We start from the raw sequence: 14,606 nt of genomic DNA on the forward strand, positions 1-14,606 counted from the left end.
TATACACATTGCTTTCATACCGTAATAAGTTCATTAACCGTCATAATACTATCATAATATTTATAACACCAGAGAGAGAGAGAGCAAGAAAGAGAGAGAGAGAGAGAGACAGTATGGGTGAATGGCTTAAGAGAGTATGAGATGCCTCAAAATCGCAATGAACATTTCAGAAAAAAAAAAAATAGAATAAAAATAAAAAGCAACGAATTTTCTCCTTTTTCTTGTTTTCCATGGAAGGATGAAAGAGTGAAGCACTGAGACAGAAAGAGGGATATCTGACAAAGAATGAGTGAGAAGGGTATTAAACAAAAAAGAGGAAGAACAATGACGAAAAAAAAAAAACAGATGATGGAGATGAGGTGGAGTAAGTGAGTGTCTGTCTGTGCGTGTGTGTATGTGAGAGAGAGAGAGAGAGAGAGAGAGAGAGAGAGAGAGAGAGAGAGAAAAGAACAATAGCATCTCTAACTATGCTGTTTGCGGTTTTTGAGCGCATCCATCAGGTCATTTTTCAGAGCCTCCTGCTTCGACTTGTCAGCCAAGGTCTGAACGCTCCTGTGAGAAGGACGAGGAGAAAGAAACCAGTGAGAAGAGAAGGGAAGAAACTATTCGCTTTTACATTAACTGCAGTTAAAAGATCACACTCTCACCAACTTTCTCTCAGCTTTCAGAGACAAAGATGCCAATTAGTGAGTGTAAACAAATACCCCCCCCCCCCGCCCCTCAAACACACACACACACACACACACACACACACACACACACACAGAGCCAGCATTGCACTGTTAACGCTGAATTGGGTCAGTTCAACTAAGTCCACACCTCCATGCAGTTAATCATCACTGAATTCATTTGGTATTTGTTTTTACCCGTGTTCTCAAAAGATTGTAAAGAGTTGCAGAAAGACAACCGTCAGATGGCACACTTATACTTGCTGGTGAGTCAGCACACATGCATGTACATACTCCGTACATACATGCATTATAAACAAACACCCACGCTTTTCCTTTTCTTTCTCTCACTCAGATTTAGAGACGCTCCATGCCCTATACCTCTAGCCCTAGTCAATGAAGATCTGGCGCTGGGTGAGGACTTGAGACAGCTCTCTCTGGAGCTGCCTGTACTTTTGGTTATCAGGCAAAGAGTCAATAGATCTGCAGGAGGAAATGGAGGTTGAACAGAGAGGAAGAGAATGAGTGGGGGAGGAGCAATTGAGAGAGAGAGATAAGTGAGGAGACGGAGATGAGGAAGAGGTACATGTAAAGAACACATACCAAAAAAAAAAAAAAAATATTCCCAGGGGAGTGCCAAAGAAAATATAGCAAATATAGAAAGATATACAGAGAAGTAACAGGACAAAATGGAGGAGTATGTAACAAGAAAACAGATCTGAGGAAAATTTGGAGGGGGGGGGGGGGGATCTATAAGGCAGAGCAGACTGGTAAACAACAGTAAAGGCCCTCTACAGACCCACGCCTGTCTGACTAAGCACCTCAACAGTCTCTCCTATCAAAACTTTCCTCTGACTCACTGGAGTCTGATAGGACGCTTTAACACTTCCTTGTGGGTTTAGCGTTTCACTGTGACTCCCAGAGTCAGAACAAACCAAACTGCATTACCTCAGGCCATTAACGATGTCCTTGGTCTTGCCAAAGTAGATCTCGTTCAGCGTGGAGCGGATCTTGTTTTCCATGTCCTGTTATCGAAGCAGGAAGGAGAGAGGGTTTTTTTAAAAAAAAAAAAAAAAACACAGGAGGCAAACGCTGACAGATTTAACACATTCACACTGATAGACTATCCTTAGAACACTTAACAAGTAGGAAACTGTTCGCTACACGTGTCACAAAGAGATGGAGAGGGTTTTTTTTAAATCGCTCCATTACACGAGCAGGGTCTAGACGGCGACTTAATCCGTGGCTTTCCCCTCGTTCCTCATTTTAAAAAAAAAAAAAACCCATTAACTATTTAATGTGTGTGAAAGCAGGAAGCTACATTTTTAATTGGACTCCGATGTTCAGTTTCAGAGCAGCTCTCAGAAGAGGGCTGATAGACAGGAGACATTTTAACAAATCACTCGTAGAGATTCTCAGAAATTCAGCCATGAGAGGTACGAGCGTGACATTAAAATGAGATCAGGAACAGCTGAAGGCATTTGCATTTACTTTACTACAAAGTCTGACAGAGACACGAGAGAGAAAAAAAAAAAAATGACAGAATGAAAAAAAAGCAAAAAAGGGAGAGTAGAGAAAAAGACTGGGTGCGGTTATGTAAAAGGAGAGAGAAAGACAGAAGTTGACTTTGTTTTAAAGCGGGGCTCACCTCCACCAGGCGACCGATGTTGGCAATGTGAGGGGAAGACTCTCCAACTGTTTCATCTTTCTCCATCTACAGAGAGAGAGAGAGAGAGAGAGAGAGACGGAGAGAGACGGAGAGAGAGAGAGAGAGAGAGAGAGAGAGAGAGAAGGGGGGTGGGTGAAAGGACCAATCAGCAATGTCACACACACACACAACACACAAAAGGTAAGAGAGAGAAGAACACCTCAGAACTGAAACTACACAACTAAACATCTAAAAATACATCCATTTCACCAAGAGGTTCATTTGTTTTGTTTTTTTTTTAAGTGCAAAGGGTTCACGGCGCACTGTCCTACGAACAGAGCGTTCTTACTTATTGAGGAGGCATGTTGTCTCGCTGCTAAAGGAGAACTGGTGCATGATAAATCAAGCAGTGTGTCAACTTCCACATCTACAGACTGCATAACAAAGCCATTCATACAGAACCACAACACTGGTATATACACTTCCACCGAGTCAACTGTCTGATTTATAGAGTCATCTGACTTGTCAGACGTGTACAGTGCAACAAAATACCAGGAACAAATATCATCTTATAGTTCCAGAATTGAATTAAAAACAACAACAACAACAACAACTGTGCGTTCTTCACAAATCTCCTTGGCACCTCTCCAACTTTCACTCCTGTTATTGGTGAGGAACATGTGACCCTGTTTTCTGCTCTGTGTGATGAGTGGCCTTCTGACTCCTGTCTTTCTATTTACCTGTCTGGTAAGACTACCGCCCAGGTTCATGGTACCAGAGCCGGTTTTGGTTGTCTGGAGCCACAGCATCACAGTAGAGGTGAGTTTGTAGTGGGCCGTGCGTCCACTCGATTTCTCCTGTTCACAGAAAGAGAGACGTTATACCTCTAAAAAAAAAATCCTCTTTGCGTCTTTCAGAGGAATGAGTGAAAACTGCTTGACGTCTCAGCCTTTGGCTTTTGTAAAGAACCATACAGAGGGCTGTCAAAAGGAGACCATTAGACAACAAGGAAATGGGATAAAGTAGTGTGTTCTTCCTTTCTTTTCTGTGAGGGTTTTAGAGGCCGTTGGTCAGTCCTCTCTGCCATTCTTACCTGCACTTCCACCACATGAATAGAATCCCAGCATCCCTTAATTTTCTTTGAGCCATCTCCGGCTTTTTTGATGAGGATGACGCCGGCAAACCCGTGATCCAAGTCCCAGAGGTACACGGAAGAAACGCCCCCCTCAAAGTACCTGTCACACCCCACATCGGGTTAAAAAAAAAAAAAAAAAAAAAAAAAAAACAGATCTTCCACTCAGACGTCAAACAGACAGCTGCTCTCTCATATACACATATAACACAGTGGAAAAATTTCATGCAAACTTTTTTTGTTGTTGTTGTTGTTCATTTCATTTAACGCCTGAGGCGTTTGAGGCCCATGACATTCCTTCCTCTGAATAAAAGCTAAAAGCGAAACTGAGGAGCTTCCCATAAATGGAGCCCCCGTAGTTACGCCTGAGCGTACGGAGCAGTCAAACAGAAAGTGATCTTACGAAACTGCACTCACAGGTCTCTGTACTGGTCAAAGGCATTGTTTGCCTCCACCTCCAGTTTGCGAAGGCGGGCAGAAGGCATGGCACCATCATCAATGGGGGGCTCGTACTTATTACTCCAGGGAGATCTGTAACACAAGGGGTGTGTACAGAGTTCGTAAACCAATGAGAGATAAATATGCAAATGTATCCAATCATTACATACTGGAGCAGACACCCCTGTGTAGAGGGATGTGTAGGGGATTGTGTAGAGGAGAATAGTTAGGGGGTCATGAAGAGAACAGGGGGAGAAGCATTTTTGGTTCAGACCTGTAGGAGTCGCCATCGCGGTTATAATCACAGAGCAGGTAGTCTTTTCCCACCACCTTGTCCCGGGCAATCTTCAGAGGCTGATCCACAGAGGAAAGCAAGTCCTCACACAGACTGGGCACCTGGAGCCACACACACACACACACACACACACAGCTCAACTAAATGGACACAGCATATTACAAAGTGCACATTAACTCCCTAACAGAACAATGTTTTTTGTTTTCACACATGTATGTTATTAGTAGGGACTCTCACTTCTGTATAATAACTATATAAATGTATCAACAAACCACATGACAGACAGACTTGATGACTGGCCCTACATTCTCCACACTATTGACTGCAAATTTTAAGGCCTGTGTCACAGATGATATTTCACACAGCAGCTATAGCGAACCAAACTTGCGAAAGGAATTTCTGAATCATTTTCAAAGCCTCCATATCCAAGTAGTCAGTGAGTGACATCCAAAGTGAGTGCAAAATAAAGGGAGACTTAAAACTGGATGGTCTTTCATTAAGACAGGTGATGAAACAAATATGTAGGCAAAGAGGATCAAGTTTCTCTCCTCTCGTTTGACAATTTAACCTCTTGTGAAAGAAGGAGGGAAAAGAGGAGGATACGGGGAAGAAGAGGAGAAGGAATTTGCAGCGGGAAATGGGAAACAGTCTCTTGGGACAAAAAAGGTACAAATTACCTCTCACAGAGTGACACAGAAACCCTTCTCTCCCTCTCAGCCCGGGCACAAACACACACAATAGCAGCCCTGTTCCTCTGTCACACTCTCACACACCTGGCAACAGTAACCTCTCATGGGGGGGGGAGAGGGAGCAAAAAGGGAAAGGGAGGGAGGGGGAGAGAGAGAGAGAGAGAGAGAGAGAGAGCGAGAGAGAGAGAGCGAGAGAGGAGAGTGTGTGTGTTTGTGTGTGTGTGTGTGTGTACAGGGAGGGAAGAAAAAAAAAAAAAAACAACAACCAAAAAAAAAAACCCCACAAGACAGGAGCAGAAAAAGAACCCAGGTGCTCGGGGCTAACAAAGGGTAAAGCGAGGGAAAGGAGGGGCTACATCTGCTCCTACAGAGAGAGTGACAGCTCTGCTAATGACCGCTAACAACCACACACACAGAGGGGAAGTGTGGGGAGCAGAGGGAAAGCATAAGAGTCCGTAGGAGAGAAGTGTCAGAGGTGAGAGGAGAGGAAGGGCAGCAGGCAGGGGATGAGGGGCGAAAACGGATATGAACGTGAAAAACAGGCGGCAAGCCGAGACAGGGGGACCTGTGCCGTGACGAGCCTTTAATTCGGCCTGATATGTCACTGTGTGATGTGAAGGTCAACGCACAGTTATTTGGTATTCATCACCAGTGCAAGCCAGGACACGTGTTGCACAAACCCAAATCAATTCAGTGAGGGATGTACTCAAGAGTATGTACTGTGGCCAGGTCAGCTAGCGTGGTGCATAAGTATGTGCGCTGTTGTCCGATCAGCATTTTTTTTACCCTGTTCACCCCTCAGGCAAAATGCAGTAGATGCAAAGATACAATGACATTCAGACACTGACCAGATCAATGAGGTCACTAAGATTCTTCTCAATCTGCTGGGGAGGCAGACGCCTCATCAGGTCCAGAGCACAATCCAGCTGCTGATCATTCTAGGGAGAGAGAGAGAGAGAGAGAGAGAGAGAGAGAGTTACACACTTTTGGTAAAGATCTCAAATGCATGAAGGTATTTTGACATCTCTGCAACCTTGTCATCAGATTAGCCAGGACCTATAGGGGGATCCAGACTGTACGGTCAAAGAGCGAAAAATAATTGGGGTGTGTAGCGATCTGGTGTATGACAGTAACTGCTCTTCTCACAGCACATACAGAAAAGCCCCAATCCCATGGGCAAGCGAACAAATGCAAATTATTTATTTATTTCAATCTGCATCATTTACCAGCTAGACCTTTGGATCAGTTCATCCATCATCATTTCATTTACTGTGACACAAAGCACTGAGTGACTGACTTTAGGCATTCCTTTCCAGAAATAGTACATCAACATCTTTCAAAAAAAGAAAAAAAAAAAAAAAAAAAAAAGAAAAGGCTCAAGCTAAGACTCAGAGTTGTTGCAGACAAGAGAAACAGCACTACACAAACAGAAAAATGCTCCCAGGGGACATTCTTTCACTTCATTCTTTCAGGAAGCTACAGGTTTTGCGGGAAAGGGGGACACAGGAGACCAGCCACAACACGAAGAATTCTTCAAGGACTTGAGGGAAACATGAGAGGAACAGAAACCATTTGGAATCACAGGCAGAACACCAAACCCTGTACACGGTATCTGCAATGTTACATACTGACGTTTCTTTTGGAATCCTTCAGTTAAGCCGCAGACCAAATTTCAAAGATCTGTTAAAGCTAGAAAAGTGCAACTCTTAAGCCAGATCAGTCTAAATATTAAAGAAATGTGTTTAAACTAGTAAAAGCTTAAAATCCAAATCTTCCGTTTTGCTTAATGGTATCTATACAAAACACCTCTGCTTCTGTCAAAGATATTCTGGGAGCTTTTTTTCAGCCAATATCTTTTATATAATTTTAGAAATTACTCTTTTCTTAACCCCAAATGAAAAAAATATGCCAGTCTGCAGACAGCCTGCATGACAAATAAGGGAAAATTACAGAGTTTCAATAAACAGCCAAGAGTATATGAATCAATCTCAAGACACCCCATGAAAATACACTTAACTCAATGTACCTACAATAACATACAAAAGAGCATCTGTTAAGTGGTGAAACATGTCCATTCACACGACAGTGTTATCAGCTTGTGGTTCAGTTAATGTTTGCAACCTTCCCACACTGCTAAAGCTCTATTTAGACTGTTCTGACAAGGCTCTCACAATCAGAATCCGCCCTGTCGGCCTAACACCTGTGCCTAATGACATTGTGTTTAGAGAAGGACCAGTAAACACTCAAGCGACCCAACTACATACTGGAAGCTTTAAAGGCGCTGCGAGTGGACTGATGAGTCGGGGTCAAGGGGGGAAAGTGTTGGCGAGCAGAGAAACAAGCCACCTGTTATACACAGTGATGGAATACATGTCTTTTAAACTTTGAGGGTCACTTTCAGGCAATTCCATGGAGCCGTATTTTCTTTTTTCCTTTTTTTTCCGATTGAGTGCTTGATCTAGACGTTTCAATGTTGTGGCGACGTCTAGTCGACGAAGGAAATACAAGATCATGTTTACCATTAAGTGGTGTTACCAGTTTGTAGTCCACAACCAGGGTGGTATTAGTTCAACAACTACACAGTTAGGGAACTTAAAAATGAATTAACTTCTTATGTGGTGTAGGACCGCAGCTGATCCGTCCAATTTGAGGTATAAATATCAGTGAAGAGAACCGTGGGCTGGGTTCATTAGCTTACGTCAGTACTGCCGAACCTAACTTTACTCTCACTGACGTACATAACGTGCGCTGCAAATTGTTTAACTATCGTTTAACATGTATAACTAAATCAAGCAACTTGATAAGTTTAAGTTTGAATCAGCACTTATAAATATTTCAAGATTATAACGTCACTGTAAGTTCAGTCACTCGTTGACAGCAACGGGACTCTATGAATGCATCGGAGCGCTCAGTCGTAGCCTAAGAAAAGTTGAGAGTTGTAGAGAAAGCGAGAGTTTCGCGACCCGTTTCTGGCTGGGAATGGGCGGAGCGGGCCGATTATAGCGACAGGCAACACAGCGCTGGTACTATTTTAACCATAGGTTGCCTGTTGCAGAAAGAGGGGGGTAACATGACCACGATCGTTCCCTACACAGACAACCGATTTTGTTTAATCCAAAACATCCTGACGCTTAATTAGCTCAGTTTGTACCCGCGCACAAGACAAACAATTGCCTTGTTAACTTAGCTAACTACACCGTAGCAGCATAGACTACTGGTTTTAAAGGATTCTTTCGATAACAATTTGTGAAACATATGTTAATAGTTTTGCGATTGTATTTGGGTGGCACCTCAGTCAGCGTTGAGTACTTCCTATAAAAGGGCAGTAGCTCAGATCTCCTAGCACCCCCCCACACAAAACACTAGCTCGCTTGCTAGCTACCCATCTCCATTTCTTCAAGCCCATCTTTGCGGCCTTACCATGTTTGCGGCGTTCGATGACGATCTCGGAAGGGAAATAAATGCTCACTGGTGCTTTTCAATTTTCGTTTGAATGTACTTGCTCGACTCGCTGTTTGGTATACTTATTTGTTTTTGTCCCTTCCGAGTAGATGCTATTCCTCTTCGCCTCTCTCACGGAACCCAGCCCTGTCAGCGAATTCACTTCCTCAACCGGGGGTACAGGAAGGGGGACGGAGAAAACAAGCGGTGCTTGCATATCCGGGTCACCTTACTCCTACACCCCAACGACCAATCAGAGAGAGTTAAGTAAGGCATGGCCAAGTATGGAAAAAGAAAAGGAGTGGCATACTTAAATGAATGAGTGAAGAGAGCGATAGAGGGGGAGAGTGAGCACGCCAATGTTTAAATGGACTTAGTTTATCCTGAGAACATTTTCAAAATACTGACTTCTTGGCTACGTTCAACAGACTGTTTTTACAGGTTTCAAAGTGTTCGTTATAACTGAACACAAAAACGTATTCCTTCTGCCATTTAGACAATTCAAATTTTGTTGGAACCTTTGTGTAATTTTCTAAAGTCTGCAGAAGTTTCATGCTCAAAATTTGCAGTTTCTCCCTCTCAAAGTTTTATCATGCCCTCTCTTCTTTACAGGAGAACGACAAGGACAGTTTATCAGTTTGTTTTGTCAGTGGCATTGAAGACTATTGTTTGTCTGTTCTGTGTTAATGGCATTATATTCTCGAACACTCACACAATTCCTGTTTTAATTACAGCAATGAATGAAAAGCTGCCTCTCAGTCTGGGCTGCTATGCTGAGCTGGTTGAACTCATCCATTCCTTTTATAATTGATGTAATTCACTGAACCAGGATAGAAGATTTGGGTGGTGTGTTATTGCAGCTTGTCACTGGAGCCCAAACAGGTAGTTTTGTTGTTTATTTCGATTTTGTAGACACAATATATGGCATAACTATGTATATGACTGCCAGCCATAACTCCACCAGCTTAAAAAAAAAAAAAAAAAAAAATATATATATATATATATATATACACACACACACACACACACAATTGTTATTGCTGCTGTGCTGCTGTCCCACTATTCTCATCTTGCAAAAATGCACAGTGCGCTTTATGACCCCTGCTCTCTGCCCCTTTGCACACGCTGCACATGTAACTGCAGCATTGCACATTCACTGTAACAAACTGCACATGTAACTTTAATGCTAATACTCCAATTACTAAGTTTACTTGTCATAGATCTACCTCAATTTTTATTTTCTCTTGTTTTGTCTCTTGTCTTCCTTACAAGATTTTATTTACATATTGTTTTTATTCACACTTGTCTGGTAACGGAGGATTAGCAAAGAATTTCATTGTACAGTGTAACTGCCTGTTTTGCTGTGCATATGACAATAAAACTCTTGAACATATATATGTGTGTGTGTGTGTGTGTGTGTGTGTGTGTGTGTGTGTATACACATATATATATGTGGTCGTGGGTGTGTATTAGAAAATGAAATGAGAACGTTCAACCTGGTTCTCGTTCTTAAAATACCTATTTATTTATTTATTTATTTGTGTTTTCAAGCACAGGGTATTGAGAGACCATCTCAGAAGATAATAATCAGAAATTTGCCTTTAATTCTTGATAAATATTCAAATAACTATTTTATGCTGTGCAAAACAAGAGCCAAGTTAATGCATTCAAAGAGGTGCAAATACAATGCTAAGACCCCTTAATTCAAAATCCGAATAGACATGATCTAAACTTCAAACCCTGATCGTCTTTTTAGTAATCTCTAATCGATGCTAATGTTCGCAGATCTTCACATAATTTGTTCCATTGCTTTACAGCCCCTGAGTCCTGTTTGGTAAGCACAAGATCAGTGGATTTTCTGACGTTCGCACAAGGATGTGTGCAATAGAACAAATTCTCGCGATTTTTCGTGAGCATAGCCTCCACCGTCAGGCAGCTTAATCATGGCAGACGAACACGGACGAAAATGGGACCGCTGCTTTGCTGACAGTGCTGTCAAAACAGGTAATTAGAACGAGATACTGTCAGCCAGAAATCATGTCATATATATGTCTGCGATGACCATTTGACTGAGTGTTAGCGAAATGCAGACTATATAACCTGGGCTAATATTCTGTCAGTGAAGCCAAACCTGTCGAGGTCATAGCACCACTGATGCAGCTAACCTTTTGAATGAATAAATTAACAAAATGAGCGTGCGGGAGTTGTTTTTAAGGGAGAATAACCACTGCTGATCCATGGCTTCTAAAACGACACACCTCCCCTTTTGAAATAATTGCTACGTAGACCAATGCCCTTTAGTGTGTCAACAGGCTAATGTTCCTGGATCCAGAGTCTTTGCTTTGTTACAATCCGATTTACAAAGTCAATTCCACGTCCCGGACTTGGCAGTAGTCCTTTGTTGCTGTTTGTCATGTTGCACAGGAAGTGTTTTATGAATACACAGTGCATGCTTGGCTTCTTTGAAGGTTTTTTGTAAGATCATCACACTTGAATTTGTGGTAAAGGACTGTGTTTTGAAAACTAGGCCAAGGGTTTCTGTCTTTCCCAGGGTGCAGTCTCTTGGTAAGCTGCCTCAGGACACAGTATTTTAGTAAGCTGTCACAACGATTCAGTCGAACAGATTTGAGAAATAATCGTTGCCAGAGAAACGTTATGGGCCACATTCAAGTGATTTCATGTGTCCTTATATTTAAATTTCGCATTAAATTTAATAGCTATAAATTGGCATACAATTGACGTCCAACATTTCACGTGTCTTAAATTATAATGGCATGTATGTATGTATGTATACAAGGGGTATGTAGTTATCTAAAACAAATCATAAATGTTTTGTGGACGCATTACAGCGCAGTCACTTTTAATCAAATCCAGACAGTCAATAAAAAAAATCCCAACGCCGTTTTTTGTTTGCTTGTTTGTTTTTGGGGTTTTTTTTAATCAGAGCACTTTGAAACTAAGTGAATCTCATAACAGTGCTGTCACATTGAAGGTTCCTCTGCATAATATCTATCAGCGATGTTTCAAAAAGGAGGTTTGAATGAGTGAGTTCACCGATACAGGTACAAATGTCAGGTGGCTGTAATGATACTGTTCAGTCATTTCTTACTGGCTCTCTGTAACAGATGACTAAGTGGTGCGTTAGCCTTCATCTCGTATGATGTTATCCTGACTATTAGGATCTCATTATATTTGTCTTGTTAGCTCATGTTTGTGTCAGACGAGAGAAAAGCAAATGACACTGGAACAGCCGGCGGTTATCTAATCTTTACTGAGTTTATGAACAACTTTAAACAAGAATGCATGTATCATGCTTTTCCTAACGCTTCCCCCTCACGCCCCTCAGGTTTGGGCATGTCTTAAATAATTAATGGGTGTAACACATCTAACTGTCAGTTTTTTCCATTATGATGTTTTCCATGACATTTCATGTATTGAAGTGGGAAGTTAGTATCCTTAGTATAAAGAGAGAGATATTTGGTAAACCAGGAGGGAATAAGGTACCTCAACAAACAGAGCCCATCCAATCCTAAATAATCCAAACTGAAATTGAAAGCAAGAGATAGAGACAGGAAGAACAAATATGTGTGGTGTATTTCCAAGTAATGAATATGAGTGGGGTGTTTTGTATGTTTGTGGTCTTGTTTGACATTTGTAAGTTGTGTAATCACACAGACAGAGCTCTCTCTGGCAAGAACTTTACGGTCATGCTGCATAGCTCTCTGAATCAAATTAAGAGGCAGAGGAGTGCAAACGTTTGTTTTCGTGTATTTCTGTGCTGGCTGGCCTGTAGCTGGGTGGGGCTCTGCACAAGAGCAGAGCGAGGTGAAGTTGTGCACACAAACACATTCCTCTCACAGAGTCTCTGGCTGGTCAGTCCACTCTTCTCTGTCTAGACTGGACTCAACCTTCCCCGAGTTTCCCCGAGCGTGTCTGAGGTTCACGTCTGAGCTCCTTGCTTCACTTAACGAACAAGGTCTGGCAAACAGGTGCTGTTTACCAGCTCTTGTGTCAAAAGGTCACGTTAGCCCACAGCACCGCCCCACCTCGTTACAGTATAGCGCATTTCAAACACGCACACTAAAGAGACCATACCTGTGCGTGTGTATCCATGCTTGTGAATCTTGGGGATAAATACATGTGTTTGCGTATGCAAACGTGGTTACTTTTCTCTGTTTGCCTTAGTTTGCCACTATATGACATCTGCTTTATATCTTGTTTAAGAGCTCTCTCATTTTTTCTCTCCCTCTCCCTCCCTCTTTCTCTCTCTCTCCTTCTCTCCCTCCTTTTCTCCCCCTTCACAGTGACTGGCCTTGGAGTGGGTATTGTGCTCTCTGTCCTGTTCTTTAAACGTGAGTAATGCTTTTTAAACACTTGAGTTTTTCTAGATGAAACATTCACTGAAATCCACATCATTATCAGTAAGTGAGGGCATTTTTCGTTTTGTTTTTTATGTTTTGCTGCTAAAATGTTTACTGAACTAGTGACTTCTTTTAACAAAGGTCGCACATGGCCAATCGCATTTAGTTCTGGTATGGGGTTTGGAATGGCTTACTCCAACTGCCAGCATGACTTCAGATCACCATACTTATTACATGGCCACATGGTAAAGGTAAGTAGACTCTTCCTACCATTGAAATATCTGAGATATGTTTTCAGTAAGAAGCTTTTGATTGGACCGTACGTTTGAAAGGGCTGTGTCTTTGTATCACATTGCTAAGGCATATCACCCCATTGGCACCTGAATGAACCTGTTAACTTGTTGGAAGTACACCTGACAGTTTATTCCTGTATGAAAGGAGAAAAAGCAGAAGGTTATGTTAAACTCTAAATTATAATACATACTGTGCAAAATGCAAAAATTAATAAAAAAAATTTCCCCTTGTTTCTCTCTCCCTCAGGATCAGTAGAGGATCGTCAGGGGAGATCCAGAAAAGTTGCAATTTGGTTCTCATCAGTTTGCTTCCTCTCTCATTTTTCCTTGACATTCTCTTTTCATTATTTCTATGTGCACTATTCCTTGCAATCCCCATAATTGCTGTTTTGTCTGAAAAGGGCAGTCTTTATTTAATAAAATCATGAGGAGTTTGACAAGAAAACATGTGGTTTCATTTGATGTGTGTTGAGTGTTGAATGCTGTGATTGACTATTCATAAAGGCCATGTGTATTTCAAAATGACTCTGGCATGCAGAGCAGCACTCGTGGTTTGTATGTGTTAGTAAGGGCAAGGGAGAAGAGAAGGCCCTTTTTTTGTGTGTTAATGAGTAGGAGAGTTAAGCTCCTGCTGTTTTGGAATGGGAGCCAGGTTCAGCACCTGCAGCCCCTAAGGAAAAGAAGAGGGAGTAAGAACGAGGGAGGAGAGGCGGAGAATAAAGGATGATGGAGATGGGCGAGAGATTGAGCCTGAAGAAGAAACAATTTCTGCTAGAAATGCGAATGGGGGAAGAAAGCCAGAGGTCTGATGAAAGAGTAAAAGAAGGTTGGCGGGGGGGGGGGGGGGGGGGGGGGGGGGGTGCTGAATTTTAGAAGAGCGGTGTAATTGCATGTAGAGGAATGAGGCTTATTATCTAGTAATGAGTGTGATTTACTCTAATATGGGCCAAGCGTGTCAACACTAATTTATCCAAAGCGTTGTTGTGTGTGCGTTAAGCACAAACAGGTTAGCAGTTATCTCACAGCTGCTGGGCAGGCCGAACTGGCGGAAAGAGAATACAAGACACACTGTTCCAGGTTTTAGCTTTACTAGCCTGCGTTGAGCTTGTGCATGCCCTCATGTGTTATAAAACGTTCTACATGCCCAGCATGGAAAGAGTGAAAGCACATGTGCTCGCACCCTTAGAACTTCTGTGTGACGGTGAACACGTCATTTACACTAGCGTTGCGGTGCTGTTAGCGGGACGATGTGTGTGAGCCTGTGAGAATGTTGGAATCATTAGTGTGTACTCTGTGCCTTTTGTTTTCCAAGAAGCTGTGTGTGGTTGAGTCCTTTGAGCAGTGTGTGTGGGGTACTGAAAACAAGCATGTGGCCTCAGTCAGAAGGAAGTGGGGGGAAAAAAAAAAAAAAAAAAGTTGCATTTGGACCCATTGCGCTGCATGCGTGTTTGTGTTAGTGTGTGCGTGTACATTTGCGCTGGAAAGAAATCATGTAAGTCTCTATGCTTGTCCAGCCCCCTGGTGCAGCAGAATGCAAGGAATGCTCTGGTATGCCAGTTCTGAACTGGGGCTGTGTAGTTATTACTAACAGGTGAGGGGTACTGCACAGTAAAGCTGATACACACACACACACACACATAC

General features: G+C 42.3%; 2 protein-coding genes across 2 annotated transcripts; one reads left to right on the forward strand and one right to left on the reverse strand.

The window, feature by feature from the left end:
- Positions 1–422: 422 nt before the first annotated feature.
- On the reverse strand, positions 423–8,461 carry capzb (capping actin protein of muscle Z-line subunit beta). The gene is made up of 9 exons (XM_030777565.1): positions 8,291–8,461; positions 5,719–5,808; positions 4,161–4,282; positions 3,866–3,979; positions 3,410–3,551; positions 3,057–3,173; positions 2,317–2,382; positions 1,617–1,693; positions 423–552 (listed from the first exon to the last, which is right to left on the reverse strand). The coding sequence occupies exons 1-9, from the start codon at positions 8,291–8,293 to the stop codon at positions 462–464; spliced, it is 822 nt and encodes a 273-aa protein (XP_030633425.1). The 5' UTR covers positions 8,294–8,461; the 3' UTR covers positions 423–461.
- Positions 8,462–10,221: 1,760 nt separating this feature from the next.
- Positions 10,222–13,410, forward strand: LOC115814664 (MICOS complex subunit MIC10). The gene is made up of 4 exons (XM_030777583.1): positions 10,222–10,315; positions 12,616–12,663; positions 12,814–12,923; positions 13,213–13,410. Exons 1-4 carry the CDS (start codon positions 10,255–10,257, stop codon positions 13,219–13,221), a joined length of 228 nt encoding a protein of 75 aa, XP_030633443.1. The 5' UTR covers positions 10,222–10,254; the 3' UTR covers positions 13,222–13,410.
- Positions 13,411–14,606: the final 1,196 nt, after the last annotated feature.

The sequence above is a fragment of the Chanos chanos genome, chromosome 6 (genome assembly GCF_902362185.1).
Source record: "Chanos chanos chromosome 6, fChaCha1.1, whole genome shotgun sequence".
NCBI classification, from domain to species: domain Eukaryota; kingdom Metazoa; phylum Chordata; class Actinopteri; order Gonorynchiformes; family Chanidae; genus Chanos; species Chanos chanos.

Excerpts from the sequence above, each read along its gene's own strand:
- capzb (XM_030777565.1), bottom strand. Across the intron at positions 3,980-4,160 it reads CGCGATGGCGACTCCTACAG|ATCTCCCTGGAGTAATAAGT; the intron begins GTCTGAACCAAA and ends CTTGTGTTACAG. Across the intron at positions 553-1,616 it reads GACATCGTTAATGGCCTGAG|GAGCGTTCAGACCTTGGCTG; the intron begins GTAATGCAGTTT and ends TCCTTCTCACAG.
- LOC115814664 (XM_030777583.1), top strand. The coding sequence starts at position 10,255 with ATGGCAGACGAACACGGACGAAAATGGGACCGCTGCTTTGCTGACAGT. Across the intron at positions 10,316-12,615 it reads TGACAGTGCTGTCAAAACAG|TGACTGGCCTTGGAGTGGGT; the intron begins GTAATTAGAACG and ends CCCCCTTCACAG. Across the intron at positions 12,664-12,813 it reads CTCTGTCCTGTTCTTTAAAC|GTCGCACATGGCCAATCGCA; the intron begins GTGAGTAATGCT and ends CTTTTAACAAAG.